Source organism: Abramis brama, assembly GCF_963993115.1.
Source record: "Abramis brama genome assembly, chromosome: 10".
Taxonomy (NCBI): domain Eukaryota; kingdom Metazoa; phylum Chordata; class Actinopteri; order Cypriniformes; family Leuciscidae; genus Abramis; species Abramis brama.
Window position 1 is genome coordinate 38,557,219 of NC_139972.1, and position 23,692 is coordinate 38,580,910.

At 37.1% G+C, this 23,692-nt stretch overlaps 2 protein-coding genes across 3 annotated transcripts in view; one reads left to right on the forward strand and one right to left on the reverse strand.

Annotated features, from left to right (window-relative positions):
• Positions 1-3,004: 3,004 nt before the first annotated feature.
• On the reverse strand, positions 3,005-8,943 carry shox2 (shox homeobox 2). 2 transcript variants are annotated; one of them, XM_084126105.1, is made up of 5 exons: positions 8,489-8,943; positions 7,258-7,466; positions 5,073-5,130; positions 4,710-4,798; positions 3,005-4,269 (listed from the first exon to the last, which is right to left on the reverse strand). In XM_084126105.1, exons 1-5 carry the CDS (start codon positions 8,736-8,738, stop codon positions 4,012-4,014), a joined length of 864 nt encoding a protein of 287 aa, XP_083982231.1. In that variant the 5' UTR covers positions 8,739-8,943; the 3' UTR covers positions 3,005-4,011. The 2 variants fall into 2 exon arrangements, with proteins under 2 accessions (XP_083982231.1, XP_083982230.1); XM_084126104.1 differs by having other exon boundaries at positions 3,503-4,305.
• A 2,046-nt stretch (positions 8,944-10,989) lies between these two features.
• rsrc1 (arginine/serine-rich coiled-coil 1) overlaps positions 10,990-23,692 on the forward strand; it is a 147,283-nt gene continuing 134,580 nt past the window's right edge. Inside the window, exons 1-3 of the mRNA XM_084126103.1 lie at positions 10,990-11,130; positions 11,845-12,019; positions 14,039-14,161. Of these exons, the coding sequence (XP_083982229.1) occupies positions 11,850-12,019; positions 14,039-14,161 (293 nt within the window). The 5' untranslated portion in view covers positions 10,990-11,130; positions 11,845-11,849. The remainder of the gene's footprint in view (positions 11,131-11,844; positions 12,020-14,038; positions 14,162-23,692) is intronic.

Genomic DNA, 23,692 nt, shown 5'->3' on the forward strand with positions numbered 1-23,692 from the left:
CTTATCGTCAATGCAGGGTTAACTGCTTGAAGTTTACAGGGGTTCAAATGGCTCTCGGTATCATTTCTAGGCCGTAAAGTGCCGGGATACAGCGTGAACCTCCCACTCCGGTGAGTCACACATTTGCACATCTTAAAGATCACTGCAGAACGGAGAGAGTTAAGGAAAGAGACGAAGGAGAGGAAGAGGGAGTAATGTGGAGCCAGCACAGAAAGACATGGAGCCAGTATGGTGTGAAGCCTGTTGACTGAAGAGAGTGTGGGGGAAAAAACGATTGCTCTCCCCATCATTAATCTAACAAGTACTTCAGTGTTCCCGTCCCGTTGTCTCCTTGAGTACTTGTAGATTGATAAGACTTAACACTGAGATATAGAGGATAAAAGAAAGAAAAAGAGGACTTTTGCACGTTTGAAATCCAAATGTAAATCAAGTTTAAGTCACTGGATACAATGTTTTGAATTCCTAAAATAATGCTAAAAGACACACCGTAAAAATATTGTAAAGTGCATGTCAATTTGCTGCAATGGTAAGTTACTGTAAAACATTTGAGTTTTTACAGTACTGGAAAAAGCCGTTTACTGTAAGCAATGTAATTTTCGGTAAATTCACAGTAAAATTTGAGTCATTTCAGCTGTATAATTAGGAACATTAATCTCTTGTATATTTATCAGATTAACTGTAATAGTGTCTTCTTCAGGCACTCAGCATGAATAAATGATGCTGTTGCATTTTTTTGTTGCGGTTGTTTTTGTGGCTCATATTGTAATGTTCTGGGTTTATCTTAATATAAAAATGATTTGTTTATTGTCACCATTGTCATATTTTGTATATGCTGAGTGCTAATGTCTGGTTTTTCAAGACTACTATAACAAAATCTGGCATTGCATATTTTAAAGCATATTTGGTAGCTCTTCTAATATTGTGAAGGAATTGTCAAAAAAAATATTGCATCAAATTGTTCTCCAAATTTATCAGTGTCGGCAAACTGATTCATTTGAAACACGTTTGCACAGGAAGAGACTTTACAACTGTACTGGATCCCCAACCAAACTGAACACTAATCGCCCTAATGATTAAACAATTATTGTTAATATGAAACAACGAAACTAAATAGAACCAAATCTCTATGCATTTGGCAGCAACACACAACACATTCAAGTTTTAGTTATTATTATGTGTTCCTTGCTCTAACAATTGAGCCAGAGGAAGAGTCAGTTAAACTGTTCTGATAAGTCCCTATGCTTGCCTAAACATGTTCATGTACTGGCTAATGGGTTTTCCCCCATTGTGGGATCCTACAAAGCAAGGAAATGTACTTATTTTTTGTTTTTATGATGTAATTAATCGTGTTATGAGAGACTGATTTCCCTGTACAATTCTAAACATCACGTTGTATTTTCTAAAACAGCTCTTGATTTGAACCTGTAATCTTTAGACTCAGATCAGTTCTTTAACCTGTCTAAACAATCTGAAGTTCAGTGTTGGCATCCCATTAGTCACTGCATTTTACATGCTTTTACAATAAAGCATCTTTCAAGGCCGGGCAGCAGCTCGAGGAACACATGTCATAATATAATGACATATTGTAATTTCAGAATTTATGTTGTTATTGTCATATTTACTGTGCAATTTGTTAAAGTGCTTTTTGGCAGTATAGGTCTCTAATTGAATTCACTTAATCTTCAAATCACTTTTCTAGCTCAAGTTCAAGGTCATAGCCTAGCATGGTGACTCTCACTTACTAAGAAAACTGCTGTGCGTTTGTGGAAGAAAAGAGAAGAAAAAATGATATCCGATGCTCAATGTCCAAAAACGCTGATAAATGTATCCGCTTTGGAGCGAAGCGCTAATTTTTAATACCCACCTTTCGCCCTCTGTACTGTACGATCCCCATGCATTCACAAGTTTGTCTGAACTAGACAGTAACAGGAATCAATAATTCAATAGCGCTGGCGTCCGAGTCCAACCCCGCGCTGGAGACACAAGCCCTCGTTATACACGCGTTTGTTAAAGCAGGATTAATTAATAGGTCAAAACATTGTGCTTTGTGTCCAGACAGTAAACTGAGCAGACAGGTTATTCACGATAAGAGATGGCGTTTGGTATTTATCCAATTCTCAAGAGAACCGTTTTAGATCTCTAGAAGACTGCGAGTGATGTGCCGTTTATAAAGGTACAGTCCATTTTACACATGCAAATACAAGTCAATATGTTTTTATTAGTGTTTAATTATTCATTTTAAATTAATTTATTACATTTTATTAATTTGTCACCATTAGTTTGGCTTTGGAAACAAACAAAATGATCAAATATATATATTAAAATATGTATTCCTTTAATTATTTAATTATTTTTGTTTTCCTTTTTTTCTTAAGTAATTTTTCCACTGTACACTCTAAAAAATAAAGGTTCCAAAAGTTGTTGTTTTTTTCCACAGTGATGTCATAGAAGAACCGTTTTTTTTTTTTGGTTCCACAAAGAACCTTTTAGTAAACCGTTCTTATTTTTTCTTTTTTTTCCTTAGTGTGAAGATCATTTGAATAATCTAAAGAAACTATAAAGAACCTTTTGTGGAACGTAAAGGTTCCATGGATGTTAAAGGCTCTTCATGGAACCATCAATGCCAATAAAGAACCTTTATTTTTAAGAGTGGAGAATAAGTGTTTGCTATAAAGGTCAGCTCCATATATTTCATGGTCCGTGTGATTTTATGACAAATGTTTTTGTATTTACATATTCATATATATTGGCTAATTGATTTTTGACAACATTTTAAAATAGTCTTCAATAATAATATAATGCTTAACATAATCATCCAAACAAAACAGAAACGGGTCGATTTTTTAATTAGGCTATTTACAATTTATAATTTAGGAGACACCGCCAGCGTCAGTCCAATTCTACAAGAATAAAGTGCAAACGTCTGTTTAAACGTATGTATCCATTACATTAAAAATGAAATAAAACGAATAGGTACGTATATAGTAGGATGACACAGATGCTACAGTTCTTGACATTTATTTTATGAATCGAAAACACGGTGTTTAGGTGAGCTCAGGTTTCACAGTCATGATCAAATCAGAGATATCATAAAAATGAGTGCCCGAAGTCGATGCTTTTATAACCCTTATAAAACATACATTTAGAGATTCACATGGTTTTACACACTGAGAAAGAGATGAAGGGGAAAAAACAGCAATGAAAATCCAGAGTGCTCCCACAATGCCTTGATGAAGCATAAAACAACCAAAATCATTTTTGTTGGTATTAACATAGGTATTTTACATGTGCCCGTACCATATCAATATTAGTCTATTACCTGAATTTGATTTATACACCGAGAATAAAAGCCTGATGTGTGTTCATATGAATTGGGCATCAATGCAATTGGAACTTTCCATTGAATGATTACCTGATATTTGATTATTATATTCACAATACACTCAGTAATTCTTAATAAGCAAAGGAATGATCGTCATTTCATTTAATGTTCATTTATTTTGCTTCAGAAACCAAAGAGCATAAACTTGAACTTAAATCTTGTGTTATTATCCGTGAGGACAGAAACGCATGTTCCACACTGGAGTTTTCATGTTTGGCAACAAAAGTGATTTCTGTAATATTTCACAAATATCCACAGAGAAACTTTGTTTCAAATAAAACGAGGCCAGCCTCTTTATTTTCATTATTTACTAATAACGTAGAATTAAAGCAGAAATGTTGGCGTTGTCACACAAACAGCCGAACAATCGTCCCAGCTGCTTTATATCATTATATTCAGATTCAGCTTCTTCTGCAAAAGTTCAGTCAAAGTTCAACATTTTGTAGTTGTTCGCATCCTTCCATCCATGAAAAGATCCACGTAAAGTTGTCCACTTCACAGTTTGTGTTCTTATAAATAGCCTATCCTTTTCCCCCCTCGCGTGTCCTTCACAAGAAAACATAAATAATGTGTTTTTCTGTTGTTCACTTCAACGAGCCACCGTCGCGCGCGATGCTTTGTTTGTGACGTCACAGTCCCAGCGCCGCGGCGTGTTTTTTCGCCTTCAGTCTCAGATCCGCGATGCTCGAGTTTTTGTTGGTGGTTTTCGCGGCCGCTGCCGCCGCGACCACCGAAGCTGCTGACGCGGATTCCGCCGCGAGCGTCGCGAGCGGCAGCCCGAACGGCGGCGCGGGAAACATCATGTATGGCGCGTGCGCCGCCAGGTGTGAGTGCAGGTGATGGTGCGCGTGGGCCACGGCGCTGTCCAGCTGCAGCTGAGCCTGCACCTGAAAGGAGAAGGGCGGCACGTTGAGATGACTATCCTATGGACGCACGGGTGGGAAGAGAGGGGAGAAACACATTAACTTAAGAGAGACTCTATGCAGAGCTGTTACTGGGCACTGGATCAATTGCATTTAGGCTATTTATCATAATAAAAAAAATAATTCGGACACCTGCATTCCATTGTTTTGGTAACTATATGCTCCCCTGAATACGATTCAAATCCATAAAGCAAACAGACAAATTCACAAATCTCATCTCGTCTTTATGGAATATGGAATAATTTATAGTAGGCTATACTCTTCGTCAAAGACAAATTTCTCTCTTATGCTGACAATGCAATATAGCAATAACAAAGAGAGATATTTGAGTGTGCAGTGCGCCATAAAGAACCCACAGACATTGTGTAAAGTCTTGGGACGCCTGTGTGTTCAGGGTAACTTGCCTGCTGGAATGGCATGCGCAGAGCTCCCACGTTGACATATGGAGCGACGCGACACGCTTCAAACTGACTCGCCGCTCCGATGAGAACCCCTGAAAAATAGTGACATCGAGTTTTCTTTACGGGCCACTTTAGCTAGGCAAACGAGAGACTGCACGAACTACTAGATTTTATATTTCACAGTAAATACACATTAGGCACAACGTAGAATATACTATATTAAAATATATTAAATAAACGTATATTAAAATATATAAAGTAAAAGTATATAAAAAAGTAAATTGTATTTAAAAATGTTTTAAAACAAAACAGAAAACCAAAATGAATTGTTGATTTGGTTGTTTATTGTGTTTAAATTCAGCGCACCTTTATGTAACTGGTTTTCCTGCTTTCTGCATTTGGCCCGTCGGTTCTGAAACCAAACCTGAAAGCAGAAGACATTGATTGACAGCTGTTGGTGAGGGCATGTGTACATCCTCCCAAAATGACAACAGTCTCAGTAAAACTCTGTATCCCTGAGGAGGACCTTCTAAAATATTCATAATGCGTAACCGCACATTTTAATTATTATTATATCGTTATAACGAGCGGCGCGGCCGACTAACCACAAAACAAACAGATTTGTTCAAATGTTAAACAATCGGAAAGAAACAGAATCTTGATGTAATGCATTTGAAATAGTGCCATAAAATATCGTCTTTCTCCAATGGTTGGATCTATCCAGGGATTAGAGTCCCAGAAGAAGCGAACTGATCCTTTCATAGCAAACACCCAGCATGGGACGATTGTAATGTCAGGGGTGGGCAAAAATTGGGGCATTAATTGCCTATATCCGAGAGAAAGTTTGTTACATTTTTTCGTTTTTTGTTGCCCATATAGCCATGCCATGGGCATTAGAGATTTGGAAATTATTGTGTGTTCTGCATCTGTTTTGAATCACGCGCAGTTTCAATGCATTGTTTATTAATTTTGTTTCATCATAACAACGCAGCGATCGACATTGCATTTGCATAATATTCTGCTGTAAGTGAAAGTGGAAACACGATTATAAATAATGAAATGGCCTGGACATTATGACTTCATCCGTTAAAATGGGTGTATATCCTTTGAGCCAGTGGTGTGGCCTTGTCTGTGAATACTGAATATGAAAAGAGCATCAGATCTTTATTTGGGTAAAAATGATAGATAATTTATGTAAATCCGCAGGCCTTGCTTGGGACAATGCCTTTTGGTAAGATCCCAAAGAGAGACGATGGTTTAACTTTTTCCAGGGAGGTCTTTTGAGCCCATTTTTAAAAAGGACCAATGTATTCAAAGAGTGAATTTTATATCCCCACCCAAGGAATGAATAGATAAAAGAGAATGAAATAAGATATTGTTTTTTTTTCTTCCCTGATCAATCACAGCAGAGCCAATGTCTATGTTGAATGTCATTATTCGGCTCGGTCGCTCGTCTCTTGTTACACATATATTATGTTTCTGTGCAGATGGTCTTCCCCATCCTAAAAAGCACACTACAGATGTTGCCTGCAGGGCCAATGCGCGCGAATCACGGAATCAGTTCTGTTCATTGTTCTGTTCATTATAGCACAGCGGCGCTTATTTAAGCGGATTATTAGCACTTTTATTTCCAACAATTTCATCCCACCGTTCGACACGTATAACCTATAAGCTGATATCTAATTTTACATTTGTAAACATGAACTACAATATCGCCAGGAAGAGTGTCCATGTAACATTTTAAAAAAGGCCTACCTAGCTCTTTTTATTCATCGATCCTATTTCAAATGCCATTTACATTTTTAATGCTTAAATAAATAATAATAATAATAATAATAAAACGCTACATTACAGAGCAGTGTTAAAGTTGCTGTGTCATTACATTCATAGCATAGTTTAATTCCTGTGTATTGAATATATGCCTACATGTGCAATATATATAATATATTTTGTCTATATTTTGTCATTAGGCATTATATATATATATATATATATATATATATATATATATATATATATATATATATATATATATATATATATATATATATTAGGATACACTTTATTTTAATGAGTCCCTGTTACAGTGTAATTATACATTTTAGTACTGAGTAATAATAATTAACTAGCCTACATGTACTATTATAGGGTTAGGATTGGGGTTTGATTTAGGGTTTGTTGTAATTATGCATAATTTATAATTATTACAACAGTATGCTAACATGTGTAACAAGGACACTGTAAAATAAAGTGTGACCATATATATATATATATATATATATATATATATATATATATATATATATATATATATATATATTATTTATTCATTAGCAGGTCATTATTTTGCACTTAACATGTAATTGCATTCGGCCTGTTACGGTTAACATTAGCACTAATCGAAATGATTTCGTCTCTCGCAAGGGAAACCATCACTGTGCCACTACATGCGCACATGACAGCACACACACATATGAAGTGCCTTTCCATACACACAGCGCACATGACAGCACACACTCTCACACACACACACACACACACTGGGTCTGACCTGCACCCTGGCCTCCGACAGCCCGAGTCTCTGGCTCAGCTCCTCTCTCATGAACGCGTCCGGATAGTGTGTTTCATCGAACAGTCTCTCCAGCTCATTCAGCTGCTCAAGGGTAAAGTTAGTCCGACTCCTTCTCTGCTTGATTTTAGTCTGTGTCTCATCCTCCAGCGGCTTACAATCCTCTTTGCGTTCTTTCATATCTGTGTTCCCTGAAAACAGAAACGAACGCTTGATCCAGTGATGTGAAGTGAGGGCAGTTTTTGCCCACTGATGTCGGTCACGGATGTTTTGTCCTACACACAGCTCTTTAATTATTTACACACTATACATATGCATGGAGTTTCTCTCTCTGCACCGGATGCTTATGACAGGAATATTATCCTTTTGCACGTTAAAATTAACAACCTGGCAAAACGGGTCAATGTTACGAAAATGAAATCAATAAAGACAACAATTAACGTGTAGCTGAATGAAGAAAATAATAATTAACCTCTATTCAAATGTGAAAATCCAGAACAACATGTTCACAATTCTATCTAAAGGAAAAATAATAAGTAGGCTATACGTTTAATCGAAATTATCTGTAGGATAATTCATATTATTATTATTAGGATTATTATTATTTTATTATTATGATGTTATTGTGGCTGTATGTTCCGATATTATTTTAAGTTTCAGACTTGATGAATTATAGGCCTTCAGTGTGTCTCATACAAAATGCGTATTGATTTACAATAAACTGCACATTCTTTGTTTGTTTTTTTACAGTCATTTCTTTTTCTGTTTAGCAGTAGTTTACAGAAGCAGGCTGTACGAGGAGCCTACATTTATATTTTATCAGTCTAGATTGTTATCTAAACAATAATCTGTAATCATTTCAAGCCTATAGCTACAAACAATATTTACAAACAATATGCATTAAAATATAGGCCCACATGCAACTATACAATAAAATACAGCGCTCAATTTTATCACTGGAGAACTTTTGATTTATTCTCGGCACTTTAGTTTTTCAGGCTGCTCCAGTCATATAATGACAGTGATACCTGTCCAATTATTATGTCATGCTTCGTGTAGTTTGGATTAAATCAATGTAACTTTAAAATAAAAATATATAGGCTATATAAATTCTATCGAAAGCGAAATTATAAACCTTAAAATACAGGCCTATGAAAAAGAACTAGCGTGATTACATGATTTTCATGAGAAATGTCACAGAAAGCACCCTCACCGTCTGTAAGTTTGGGACTGCTCGAGTCTCTGCTCCTCTCGGACGCGAGCATGTCCGCGGCTCTGGCCGGCGACGAGCGCACGGAGCTCCGCGTGATACTGTTCCCCTCCTCGCGCCCCGGCTCCACCGACAGGCTCTCTCTGTTCCTCCCAGACCCGGTCTCCAGCACCTCCCGGTACGTGATCACTTCCTTCTTTTCCTTCACTTTCTGATCAAACGACTTGGAGACAAACGCGGTAAGTTCTTCCATCACTGCACCCAAGAAGAAGAAGAAGAAAAAACACACTCTTCCCTTTAGATCCTCAGCAGTCTACCATATAAGACATCAACAGTGCTCTCTCTCTCTCTCTCTATCGGCCTGAATGCGAGATGATGCGAGGAGATCTTTCACAATTCCTCTTGTTGCGGACTGTACAGACTTGCTGCCGATTCACTATTGAAGTCACACTATTTATACTTAGCGAAGCGTCTCTGCCCCTTGATCCGCGCGCGTTACCTTCCCTCTCCACGAGCCCCTTCCTTCCCATAGAGGGGGGGGGGGGGGGGGGGGGGGGACCTTATCTGTCCTTCAGATCCACATCACCCGTCCGTGCTTGCTATTGGCTAAGATTGACAAGAGGAGCAAATTAATGTCATTAAGCTGGACTGGTTAGAGTTTGGAAACACCAGGCGTGATGATGAGGATGATGATGGTCTGAAACTACTGTAAAGGGCACACCGTGGACATCTTATTCGGAAACTCTTTGATCTGAGCTGGAAGACGAGAAGAGCAAAGAGAAATATGCACTTTGTGATCATGGAAGTGACACACGCATCGTTAAGAATTGCATTTTGGCCCACAATTCACTTGTAGAAGAGAAATCTAAATTTCATCTTCACAGAAAAACGCTGCAGGCTTTTTGCGGGCTAATTATTTTAACAGTCTGTTTTATACAATTGATAATTAATGTAATGATATTATGAATGAGAGTCGTCTTGCATAATTAACGCCTTTTTTTAGTGATAGGCTAGTTATGAATTTAATGATAATATGAAGAACGAACACCTTGAATCGGAATCATTTAAAGAGAATACATGACCAATTTTATCAATTTACAAGCCTATAGCCTACAGGCTTTTACATATTCCTGAGCAGCTTTTTATTAAATAGCCTCGTAGTCGAATAGCTTAAAAAGTGCTGTATTTACGTTTGTTGTGTTTATTCACAATATCGCACAGCATTAAAGAAATATTTAGCCTATTTAAAAACAAAAAAACAAAAAAACTTTTCATTAATATTTCAGCTTTCATATGACAGCTGTTTCTAATGATGAATTGCAATTTTATTCTATGCTGCTTTATTGCTATTTAAATAAACAAACTTTTTAAAGTTGTTGCATATTTGCATAACAATTGTAGCCGTTTAAGTAAATAGGCTAAATGTAGCTTTTTGGGGATCGAGAGCGAATAATAATAATTAATAAAAAAAAGTAGGCTAATAACGCGGTAGGCTAAATGAGATACAAAACTACACGCTTTTAATTGTCAAATCACAGAATACACCTTGTCATCACCTCACCTTTAATAATTAGGCTACATCACACACAAAAAAATATTTATCTTGTAGGGTAGGCTATATTACTACTCTTATACTTCATATTTATGTAACACTATTCTTCGGCTTGAGCATCCACGCATTCGATATTATTCAAAACGCAGCAGAAAATAAATACTTTGAAGCATTTCACCCATCTCATACACGCCAGCCTCATAATAATAATAGGCTAATCTTCATAAAATTATAATAGGCCTTCATTTCATTTAAAATAAAATAAAATAAATAGCCTAAATGTTAAGTAACGTGCTATATGCCTAGTGTGTTTGCATCTAAAATGGTGCAGTTTCGAGGCAATTGTACATTCTTGTAATCTGTTGGCTTGTAGGTTGAGTGAACACATAGCCTACAATATTTGAATGATTAGGCTAATCTTCAAATCTTTAATTTGGTGAGCGTTTGTTTCTTCAAAAGGGGCTGAACTATTTAAATACTATTCAATTTGACTTTATTTAAAAAGCATTTTGTGTAGGTAGTCGAGAGCTTTTACCTTCAACATTTGAGACAAACCATCTTTACCTTCACCAATACAATTTTTTCTTTTCTAATTTCTATGTCCCATTGACAGTTAGGCTAGAGACCATTGTGATTTCCTTATTTTTGTCTTGCGACTGAAAAGCCTTGTCCATAATAGCCTACATTCCGACAAAATATTAGCCAACATGTTTACCTGATGACAAAATTTACGGTCTTTTTTTCCTTTTTTAAACAAAACATTTCACTCATCCTGCAATTTCTCAACAAACAAAATTAAAATAGGTCTTGTGATCGTGTTTCTTATGACGACCTTGTCGCTGAAAAAAAAAAAAAAAAAATGTTGTAGGCCATTACCTTGTTTTATACAGTTTATAGCTAGTATTACGCTTATCTTGCGCTTCCCTGACAAGAAGGTGAAAGCGAATCGATCGTGTTTGATTTGTAATGCCTGCCGGCTGCACGCGCATCGACGATCTCATGATCGCTTACTTTAGTCTGTTCATCGGCTCATGGATGGCGCTGCTCTGTCAGTTGTTGTTATGACACAATAGGAGTGTGTATCGTTGCCTAGGTAAGAGTATGCATTTAGATATAAACATCAGTTATATTACATATAAACGTAAAAATATATTAGCAGACGCGCTATTTGTTTGTCGTGTAACGTGTGTTAGAGAAGGAAGGAAGGAAATGTGAAAGATATCTAGCTAGTAAGACTGACAACATTCGGTATTGAAGTGTTTAGCATGTATCGTTACACAGACATGTAAAGGGACGCGATTTTCATTTTCGCCTTTGTCCTATAAAACCATAACGTTACCTGGCAGCGTTTCTAACGCTAGTTTCGCCTAGTTTTAAGGTTATGTTTGGGTTTTAGGCTAATAACGTTACAACCTTAGACCTTATGATCAGTAGCAATTTGTTCGTGAAAACACATTTCTCGCCGTGGTACGACATACCGACAGTCTATGCAGATAAATAATCACGTATTTTATGTTTTACCGCTCTTCTCAGCTCATATTTCTTCTTCAAATAAGAGGAATTAAGAATTTTATGTTCGATTAAATGAGTGTACTTGCATTTTAATTCAGAATGGGGTCTTAACAGCTCTGTAAACTTAATAAATTGAAGTTTCATCCTTGTGCTTGAGCTACTGAATCACAGTAACAGCATGTAGTAGTAGTGAGAAGAAAAACAAAACATTTTTGATATCTGAACATCTGATAAACTTTTCTGTGTCCTACCATCATCAACACATTTTTCCTCTCCATCTCCCCATTTAACCCAGTGAACATGGGCCGCCACTCCTCAGACAGTGAGGACAACAGTCGAAGCCGGAGGAAGAGGAGACCGAAACAGCGCTCTTCCTCCTCCAGCTCCACTGAGAGCAGAGTGACCAGCCGCAGCAAACACTCCCGGAGACGCACTCGCTCCAGAGACCGAAACAGAGTCGCAGACAGGAGGTAGACAATGAAGAATGAGATAAAAAGTTTCTCCCTGTAATCTTTCATCAAAATGTAATAACTTGTTCTTCCTCTGAAACAATTTTCTTGTTCGCCTGACATCACAAGCCCTCCTATTTCTCACCCCGGACCAAGCACCTGTCATACAATTTCTAATAGCCTATACCTTGAAAGAGTTATTCCATTAGCATCCCCGTTTATGTCAATGGCAGGTGCTCGGCAGGCACACTGATCCCGGGAAAAGTGCACACTCAGATCCAGAACTACGGCCAATGTGACTGATCGCTCGGAGGCTGCGGCGTTGATCGGCTTGTGTGACCATGAGCATTTACAGAGCTAGCGGACCGTATATTAAAACTACTTGCTCCAGGCTAGTGCGTGAGGCATGAGGTGAACAACAGCACATTACAGTACAGACTTGTCTCAGTTTAGTGATCTAGACGTTTGGACCAAAGCTGGATGCAAAACATTTTGTTATTGCATTCATACATTCTGCAACTGAACATGAGTCCAAAACAAACAGACACGTGCAGTTTCTTGAGCCCAGACGTTGCTTTATGCAGTCACTTAGCACTGTCTGCCTGAGCTCAATTATTCATGACGCTTGCTCTGCTGCCATTATGTATGTGATGGGAAAGAGCTGCTCTCACAGAAAGAAGGATGTCTGTGGAGGTCAAGGAGCTAAAATAGAGTGCTGTTGATCAGCCGTTGTTTGCATTATCCACACATACATCTGTAAATCTGCTTCGCTCTTTTTAAGTGGCCTGATCTATGTAATTATGCAGACGTTTAATGCCCTCATTAACCTCACCTGAAGAGTGTGAACTGCTGTGCTTTCAGCATCGCTCTGTTATCTGTTAGTCTGACCAATGGCGGATTCTTCTGATCAGACTGTACACACTATGTGGGTGTATTTCATATGGTTTTGAAAACCTTTAGACTCTAAAAAATTAATATGACGTACGCCATTATGTAAAAAGTATTTTACACCTGGGATCAATCTGAGTGTACACCTCTTTCCAATTTTAAACACATTTTCAAGGTAAAACCCAAACATCATGCATTATTAATTCACTTTTTACAGTCTGAACTAAACTTGCCTTGTATAAGCAGTGAAGAAGTTGTTCAAGTATTTTTAACAAGAAATAATAAAAGACGATGCCAAATTACTTATGTTTTCTGTTCAAGTATTTCATTTCTTTAATGAGGCTCTTTTCTTCAAAAAAAAAAAGACATGTATTTTAATAAAAAATGAAAACATGGCTAATCAAACAAAAGGTGTATTGAAGTCATTGTATGCATGATTTGCATTGTAATGTTGTTCTGAATAAAGGAATAGGTTCTGTGGACGCTGACCCACATGCTTTGAGGGTTCTGCATTTCCCGCTCTCTCTAAAGCAGCACTAACGTTAACTCGGTCCTCAAATGCCGACACAATCACGGAGAGAGACGGCCTGATGCCTGAGCCGGGTACCGTCCGATGCAGAAATGCATAATAAATTTAATTATGGTTTTTAGATAAACATTTTATTTATTCATGATGTGGGGAATGGGCTCGCGCTTTTGATTTAGCTTTTGAAAGTGCCTCTAAGAAGTCCTGGTCTATCAGCTGGAGTAGAGAAGAGGGAAGTTGACAGAAGCTCATTGGAGAGAAGGAGGAGAGAGAAATAGAGTTCATTAGTTAAAATAATGCAGTCAGACTGGTCTATATCCGTGATGTCAGCCTTTCTAAACAGTGCAGAGAGAGTCATACTGGCTGATGGCCAGAAACACTTTAAACACTGTGGCTCTGCAGGTTTGCATGGCCTGGGATTATCTGTTTGTCCAAGCAATGGTGGGTGGTTCAGTGTTCACGAAACCTATTTCAAAACTAAACTCTTGAAACATCTTTAAACTGTCATGAAAAACTTTTTGGATGAGCATTGAAAATATAGATGAACAGAGTACGCAGCAGAGAATGTACCCTGTGGCTGCATGTGTGTGTGTGTGTTTAATGGACTCTTGTTACTGATGTTTCAGGCACAGAAAGCGCTCCAACAGCAGCTCTTCCAGAGGGTCCGCTCACAGGAGGCGGAGCCGAAGCGCAGATAAGGGGCGGAGCCACAGGTCACACAGATCTCAATCCCGCAGTCGGAATAGGAGGTAAGGACGAGCACACTATATAAATAGTTATGGTAATAATTGTTCCTTAATGCTGGTGGAATGAATGTGAGCAGGCGACTTCAGATATATACAGTACAGGTCAAAAGTTTGGAAACATCACGTTTTATTATATTTGTGAAAGAATGCTTATCAAGGCTGCTTTTATTTGATCAAAAATACAGAAAAAAACATTAATATTGTGAAATATTATTTCAACTTAAAATAATAGTTTTCTATTTGAATATACTTTAAAAAATAATTTATTCCTGTGATGCAAAGCTGAATTTTCAGCATCATTACTCCAGTCTTCAGTGGCACATGTGACATCTAATATTCTGATTTATTATGAGTGTTGGAAACAGTTCTGCTGCCTAATATATTTGATGAATAAAAGGTTAAAAAGAACTGCATTTATTCAAAAAAAAAATAATATATTTTCTAATAATATAAATCTTCTTTACTATCACTTTTTATCAATTTAACACATCCTTGCTGAATAAAAGTATTGATTTATTTCAAAAAAAAGAAAGAAAAAAAAATGACTGACCCCAAATTACTGACCAGTAGTGTATATTGTTGTTACAAAAGATTTCTATTTTTAACTTCTTTTTTTTTATTTTTATTTTTTTACTTTTTATTCATCAAAGTATCCTAAAAAGTATCACAGGTTATGAAAAAATATTAGGCAGCAGAACTGTTTCCAACTTTGATAATGAATCATCATATTAGAATGATTTCTAAAGGATCATGTGATAGACTGGAGTAATGATCCTGAAAATTCAGCTTTGCATCACAGAAATAAATGATCATTTAAAGTATAATAAATTGAAAACCAATTATTTTAAATTGTAATAAGATATCACAATATTAATTTTTTTTTCTGTATTTCTGATCAAATAAATGCAGGCTTGATGAGCAGAAGAAACTTCTTTCAAAAACATTAAAAATAGTAATGTTTCCAAACTTTTGACCTGTACTGTGTGTATTAAACCTCATTCTGCACTGTTTGTGCTGGGGCCGTGAATAATGCTGCTATCATATTTATGATTTTCAACTGGTGGATGATAAAACAGGCCAAAAATTTCAATATCTACCAGAATCTCAAACTTTTTTCATAAAATGTCAAATTTCCTTTGCAAGAAAAAAAATCACTTTTTTATTAGCTAAAATCTAAACATGTTGGCCGCATCTTCATCATCTTCATCAGCAGCAACAGTGATTTTCTTCCCTCTCCTCCTCCTTCTCCTCCTCCTCCTCATTCGGGCTCAAATGGTAACATGTGCTTGGCTAATTAGCGTATGACAGGTTGCCATTAAAGACCTTCTGTTCGCAGAGCCACTCACTCTCACAGCTGCTTGTCCTGTGCACATAGATACTCACACTCATTACAGGGGTTATTAGTGTAGATTATTATTGTTTTTGTCTGTATTAATTAAGCACTGGCACAAGCACCCTTGGGTCAGTCCACGTTTGCCTGCCCTTGTGCCTGTTTGGAGCTCGGAAGAAAAAGGGGGCACTTAGGTTGATGAATTAATGCAATTAAAATATAATTATCCACCAGCCGTTTATTTCATTTTTTATTTAAAATAAGCTCTCATGCACATCGACACTCACAGGAATAAGAACTGTAGGCTTTTTGTTTTTAAAGGTAGGCTATTTCATTAACATTGCAAATGTGTGTAAATGAAGGAGTGTTTTGTTAAACACTTTAGAAGTGTTAAGATGGCTTTCATAATACATAGAGGCTAAAGCCTTTGTTTACTTGTGTTTGGCTGTGAGAGATGCTGGAATCATTTAAATGAGTCTGGAAATGATTCATTCATATCTTAATTAGACTGACACAGATAAGCAGGGATTATAGCATTTTGTCCACACTGTATTAAAGGTATTGTTGGTTGCAGTTTCCTTTTAATCCAGTATTTTACGCTAACTCTTACCCTGTGGGAATGAGATTATTTGACATGAAATTATTTGATTAGTTAACTATTGAAAATAGTAGCTATTATTGTTTAATCATCTGGGCTGATAACTGTTAGGTTACTGGCCATGACCATCGTACCCTTGACTTCCTCCTGGATGATTGGCCCTGTAATAAATGTAGCGTAAGCTGACCGTGATAAAAGCATTTGCTACATGAAAAAAATGTTTTTTTCGAAGTTTAGGTGACGAAGAAACGTGAAAGCTTTTTCACAGCTTTTGGCATTCGAGTCTTTATGATGTCAGAGTTTGGTTTGTTTAGTTTGTGTGAAAGCTGTTTTCTGAACTTGCAGTGGAAACCAAGTAGTTGAGCCAGTGTCATAACAGCCTAAAATGTAATAGATTTATTAGTGTCTCAGGTTTCTTTTTAATGCAAGCTATGTGACCATACTGTTCACTGTTAACTATTGAGGTCATGCTTGGCATGATGCAGTTGAATTCTCTATTTGAAAACAGACTGAAAAGGAACAAGAACAAGGGAAATATTTAAAAGAATCAGCACATGATGGCACTGTACATTCAGAAGGAGAAATGTGTTGAGTTTTGAAAATCAAATATACAAAATGTTATGTATTCACCTGTTATACATTGGATACTACAGGCATTATGGATTTTGTCTGTTTGGTTATAGGTAATGTATACAAAGTGTATTTTCTAATGTGACAACATTTTCATTCAGCATCTTTAAAGGAACACACTAGCTTAGCACAAAGACTGGAGGTAAATGGCTCCAGCTAGCATACTGCTCCCAATAAGTGTCAAAATAACGTCAACATTTTCCTATTTACATGTTGTGATTTGTATAGTCACAGCGTGTACAAATAACAAGATCACATGACACAGCCATCTTCTAACCGTATACACACTGGGAACTATATTCTCAGAAGGCGAAGTGCTGCTACTTGGGCGGAGGGATTTGCTCGCAGCGCCTGAAAAGCCCCGGTGAGGAGCAGAGAGTTTGCTCAGAGTAGCAGTGCTAAATCACAACATGTAAATAGGAAAATGTTGGCATTATTTTGTCACTTATTGGGAGCAGTATGCTAGCTGGAGCCGTTTACCTCCAGTCTTTGTGCTAAGCTAGGCTAGCAGTGGATGCGTCAGACAGAGTTACGGCACGCACGGAGATGAGAAGGGTATGTGTGGACTTATCTAACTCTGGTGGATACGGTGAATAAGCAAAAGTCCCAAAAAGTCAGCGTGTTCCTTTAAAGGGATAGTTCACCCATAAACGGAAATCCTCATTTACTACATAATCTGTATGAGTTTCTTTCTTCTGCTGGACACAATAATATACTTCATTGACTTCCATAGTATGGAAAAAAAATACTATGGAAGTCAATGAGGCCCATCAACTGTTTGGTTACTGTCATTCTTCAAATTATCTTATGTTATGTCTAACAGAAGAAACAAACTCATACAGGATGTGAACAACCTGAGGGTGAGTAAATGATGACAGAATTTTCATTTTTTGGTGAACTATCCCTGTAAGTTTAATATGAAATATCTACAGGCTCACTGCTTCAGTCTTAAAACAAATGCATCTAATAGTCAGTTAAGTATGTGCTGTGGCAAACAATGCAACTTAAAGTAAAGTGCATGTTTAAATGACTAAATTGGAAGAAGATCGTGTGTTGTGTGTGGGAGATTAAGTCAACATTTTTACAATCCTAATGAGAGCACAATAGCAGGTTTTGAATGAATGACTAGCTGTATTACAAGTGACTTAAACAGGTTAAATGAAAGCCCTTTCGTTAGGAAGCCTGTTAAGCCATATTAGTTGTCACTATTATTATTTATTTTGAGCCGTGTTATTGCATTTTATTTATCCCAGGTTCACCCTCATCGGTGAAAACTGACGGAACGTGCCTCAAGCGCGCGATGGGCTAGACAGAGTGAAACGGGTTACCTGGGTCGGGCTAGCGATCTGTCACTGTCGCGTTAAAAAGGTTTGGGTCTAATAATGGCGTTTGGGATGAGGCAGACTGATAAATCAGGTGTGAATTGAGTGGACAGCTCTCTTTGATTGATACACTGACAGGATATGAGCAAGTGCCATACCAGATAGAGAATATGAGAACGGGAAAGAGAAGAAAAGAATAGAGCCTACAGAAAAGAAAAAAAAAAGATCCAAGGAGTGGAGGATATTATTCAGAGAATGAGAACAATAACTGCGGCATGGAAATATTGCAGGAAAGAAGATTAGGGCAGTTCAGTTGGGCATATTACACTCCTTGGCCGCCATAAAAAAATAAACAAGTAATGCGAGAGAAATGCATAAAGTTAGAAATGTGTGGATTCTGGTGTGCTGTTCAGTGTTCACCACTCCGCTCTGCTGTTTTCCAGAGTAGTCAGAAAATAAGATGAACAGAGTGGGTACCCATAGAGACTCAGTCTTTCCCCCTTGACATGTAAAACAGACACGAGTAGCTGATAAACCATTAGACGTTAATATCTATTCCCTTTGATCAAGTTTGGCAGCTCATTCAGCCAGGGTACTACTGGGAACAAAATATTGTTGAATGTATTTCTCTTGCATTATACAATAGGTTGGTAACTGTAAATGACGCGCATGGGGAATTCACAAAATAGTTACGCTACTTCTGCGCATGGCATGTTAGCGCAAATACATGCATCTTATTCTCTAACCCACCTGATCCAGTTTAGTGGGCGCAGTGTCTTAAATACTTAAATTAAGTCTTTGACGTTCCTTTTTGCACAAACATGCCTATACGTAAATCGTTTCATTCATAAAAATTGCCCCGATCAAGGTGATAAATAAACATAGCATGTATAAAAATATATAATTTGCATATATAAAAAGAGATGTTTGAGTGCTGAAGCAGGTGCTTTTATATAATCTGCCCTATACAGGGCTCTACATTTACATTTCTTTTTAGGAGCACTTGGGCTGCAAATTTAAAACATTGACAGGGACAGAAATGAACCATCCCATTATGAGGCGATATTTTACTCTTTAAAATGACTTGCTGTGGCATTTTTTTAACCTTTGTAATGGCATTTCTTCTAAATGTGTCATATTTTATGTCAAATTCGCAAATTTATAAATTGAGTTAAGATACAAACAGGAAGAATAAGTTTCCAATCAAATGAAATCAGTATCGACAAAATTCACAAGACATTTTTTGATACTCGATGGTGTCGAGGCAATTCGGTCTGTGCCTAAAAAGTATCGAACTCGATACCCAGCCCTAGAAAGGAAAGAATTGCACTAAAATCACACAGCCCTAGTCTCTTGCTGTCATTGCTGCAGGGTTGCTTTCGTTGCAATGTCTCCGCTCTCTGCAAAAACGTTGCAAATGTATTGTCTCGCCAGCGTTGCGTCATCTGATTGGCTCTTCTTACTGGCCTTTATGGAGACCACCTGTCAAACTATCTAAAGCTATTATCGGCCAATAACGATCGGCCCCCGATCTATCAGAGTAACCTTAAAGGTGGGGTAGGCAATTGCAGAGAGGCGAGCAATAGCAAGCTAGCTGTGAAAGCATGAGATCCCACCCTCCCTTCAGAGCGTCTCCAAATATTAATATAAAATGATGAACAAGACTTAAACCTCCATTTTGTAACAGACGCATGTTTATTTTAGCACTTCCGTCAGTGAAACGCAGCACTACAGCCTGTAAAACATTTAAATAAATATCAGTAAATATTGGTAACCTAAATAATATAAGAAAGTTACATATTATTTGTTTTATATTTCACGACAAAGATGCATCATATAGCCTAGTGCTCTGCTTTGAGAGGGATTTGGGACGCGAGCAGGAAAGAGACAGTCGATCTCTTTTCTGATATCTTCATGTTTTCTCCTGATGTTCCAAGCAACTTGTTGTAAAAGGTCTGAAGAGTGAATTTTATCTTTCGCAGTGTCAAGACATTTAGGCAATGTTTGATTTTGTGCTGCCAGAGAAAGTGAAACTTGAAACGCGCATTACAAATAAACTTGAAGCGCCTTACCAAGTCTAATAACAAGCACAAACTGTGTTAAATAGAATTTGATGTGCAAGCAAAAAAGGTATCAGGTCTATTATATTCGCATTTTTACTATGGTAAAGTAGAAAAAATGCTGTAGGACAAATTAAAAGTGAACCAAAAGGAAGAAACGTTTATAATCCCCTGGAAAATGGTGATGATTTCGGAAAAGAAACAAGATATTCCATGTCCAGTGGAATATTGTTAAATATGCTGTTAATCGGGTGACCAGATCGCGAAACATAATACAAAGCCCGGCAAAGCTTAAATTTATGGGCTCATGTGACGTACCTCTCTCATTTGAATAAATGATGACAGAATTAAATTTTTTTTGGTGAACTATCTCTTTAAGAAGCTTCATGTGATGTAAGATGACTTGTAGGTCTGGGGCGGGTTAAATGTTAACCATTTTAACACATTGTTTTCCCCATAATTAATTGCTAAATTTTGTAAAGATTGGACAAAATTTGTAGTAGAAATAGCAAAAAAGGTGGAAAAGAATTTCGTTGTTTAAAAGTTATTAGCCTAAATATCAGTGCCTTTGGTGGCTCTAGTCTAGAGGGACTGAAAAACTGACCCCAAATTTGGGACTGACCTCTTTATTCTCTGTGTCAGTGTTCAAAACGATTTACCAAATGCTTCTATGGGCTGCCATAGACTTCCATTCAAGATCAATAATAAGAAAACTAACAGATTTTTTTATCATTGTGTAAAAAAGCTATAAGTGCAAGCCTACCTTTACCTTCTGTAAAGAGAAGTACTTCTCTATATTACAACACAGTAGTTAACTTAAATGACATTAATTAGCACTTGTGAATATGAGGATTCGGGCATCAGACATGATTTACATGCACCATATTATACATTGTGTTGGTATTGATGTCTACAGAGCAATAATACTAGACTATTCATCACATGTTTGGAAGTTTTCTTCATCACAGCGCTAAAGATCAGTGATATTGCTGCAGATGAAGCGGTGATCTTTGTTTGATATTCAGCTCTCTCCATAACACTTTTTTATTTTATTGTTGCCATGTTTTTTTCTTTGAATGGCGAACATTGGTATTGCATGTATTTTCTACAGTAGAAGCAGGAAATCAGCTAGGTTCAGTTTTTTTCTCTGGGATCTCTCCTGTGCTTTGCTCCTGGGGCTCACAGTGGGGGTTAACGTCTCTCCATAACCCCTCCTAAACACGCTGGCGTAGCTCCAGAGAACAATATTCACATGCACATTATTATCTGACTCAATGCAAACCTAAGCCTGACCTTCTTTTAGCATGTGTGTTCTGGCGTGGTTCAGGTGTGTGTTCTGTGCTTCATCAAATCAACATGCTTCTTCAGTTTCCTCAATCTAAGAGACAGCTCTCCTCTCCTCCTCTGCCTTTCTTCTCTCCTTCTGTCCCGAGTGTCTGCTTTTTTTTATTATCTCCTCTAAAGGCTAGTCAAACGCTGCTGGCCTTTGTTGTCAGAAACTTTTATTTACCAAAGAGGGGCGTAAGTGAGTGACATGGCAAGGGTCTTTTATCCCTGGCTAGCCGCAAGCACAGCTCTCTCTTGCTACCAACAGCAACCTAGCAAACCTCCATCACCCCACCCCTCCATCCACAGATTCCTCCAGCCGTCTCCCCTGGGCAGAAACAACCAGAGAGCTGTCTGTAAACACTGCCTTACACATGGACGCACCATTCACCTGCTTATTTTTAGACATGCACATGCACAAACTGGATGTACAGACTGGGGATGCACATTTATAAACACATTTACCAGCATCAGTAACTGGTCACAATAAAACTAACGATCAGACAGACGTGACAAAGGCTATTGTCAGTCTTCACTGGCTGAATTTGAAAAACACTGACAGATCGTTCAGTGGTTTCTGTCATTTTGGAATTAAAGATCAAAGAACAATGCATTGTGGTTTCCACAAAAGTATTCTGCAGCACAACTGTTTTCAACGTTGATAATAAGAAGTATTTTTTTAAACACCGAATCAGCATATTAGAGGGATTTCTGAAGGATCATGTGACACTGAAGACTGCTAAAAATTCAGCTTTTTTTTTTTTGTTGGAATATTTCACACTTTTACTTTTTTTTTATGATGAAATTTGATACATTTTTATTTTGATAAAAATAAATAAATGCAGCCTTGGTGAGCATAAGAGACTCCTTAAGAAAAACATCAAAACACCTTACCGAACCCATACTGTGGGGTCGATGATGACTGAAAAGTGATATAGGCCTAAATTATCCCTGAAAATGAAAACACATTTTGTTTTTGACTGAGCATATGTGGATATGTACGCACACACATTTGTACCTATGTCTGGATGCTATGAGCTGTAAAATAGGCAAGGAATAAGGAATAATAGACCATTGTATTAGCCTATTGAAAATGAATGCACACCTCTGGTGGTAATGCAGACTCCACGCAAAGCAGAATGGCTGTTGTGAAAGATTAATTTTCAATAACATTTCTGCATTTTTAAGAGATTATTCAGGTGTTCCTTGCAGATTATGCCAGGCTGGGGCGGTCTGTCATGTTTCCAGCTCCGTACACTGAGAAATGCTGGTAAATTTGGTAAATGCTGTTTATTTAGACAACCCACTTCGTTATTAATTGAAATTTAATAAATGATGCATTAAAGACAAGATCAAAAATGGCAGACTGCATTAAATGCTTAAATGATCATGAAACCCTAAAACACAAGGCAATAAAATCACATGTTATTTTGAAAATTAAGGGAAAGTGTTTAATTTTTATAATTTTTTTTTGTCATTTCTTTGTTCCAGTTTAAAAAAACTGAAAGGTTGAAGTATGCAAAGTCTGAATCATGACTGATGTACAGAGCTGCAGAGAACAGAAATATGTCATTAGATTCTGATCTCCACATTATTCATGAAAGGGAATGCCCACCGATTGATTTCCATCCAAAACAGCGGAGAATATTAAAAAAAATATACACACGCTCGTGGAGCAGACATGAGAGTGGTTTCTACACAGCAAGCTTAGCATCACATGCAGAGCGAATTATAGTTCGTATCCAGACATGGAGCGAGCATGTTTAAAGAGAGAGTTCACCCAAAAATTACTTTTTATTTTTTTACTCCATACTATTGTCCAAGAAACTTTTTTTAAATTACATGTGCTATTTTTTTTTATCTCTAAAGGCTGGTCAAATGCTAATCAGAAACAGGTTCAACACTTATTTCAGCAGCAAACATAAAAACGTGATCTTTTATTTATTTGGTTGTATTTGATCATCTGCAGCAAAAGTGTATTTTTAAATTTAAGGAGAAAACAATTATAAAAGAAAACAATTAGATTTCAGACAGTGTCATCATTGTCTCTTACTTTGACTTATAGTCAAGAAGCCCCCAAGAAATTTCAAATCCACCTTTATTTACAGAGATATTCAAAATTAGAAAATAATAATAATAATAATAAAATGACACTTACGTATTTTTACCTAAATAAACAGAGTCATTGTTTGAGGAAAGTGGCAATAATAATACATAACAGTTATATTGCCAAGTGTCGTCATTGTCACTAATGTTTTATAAATAATT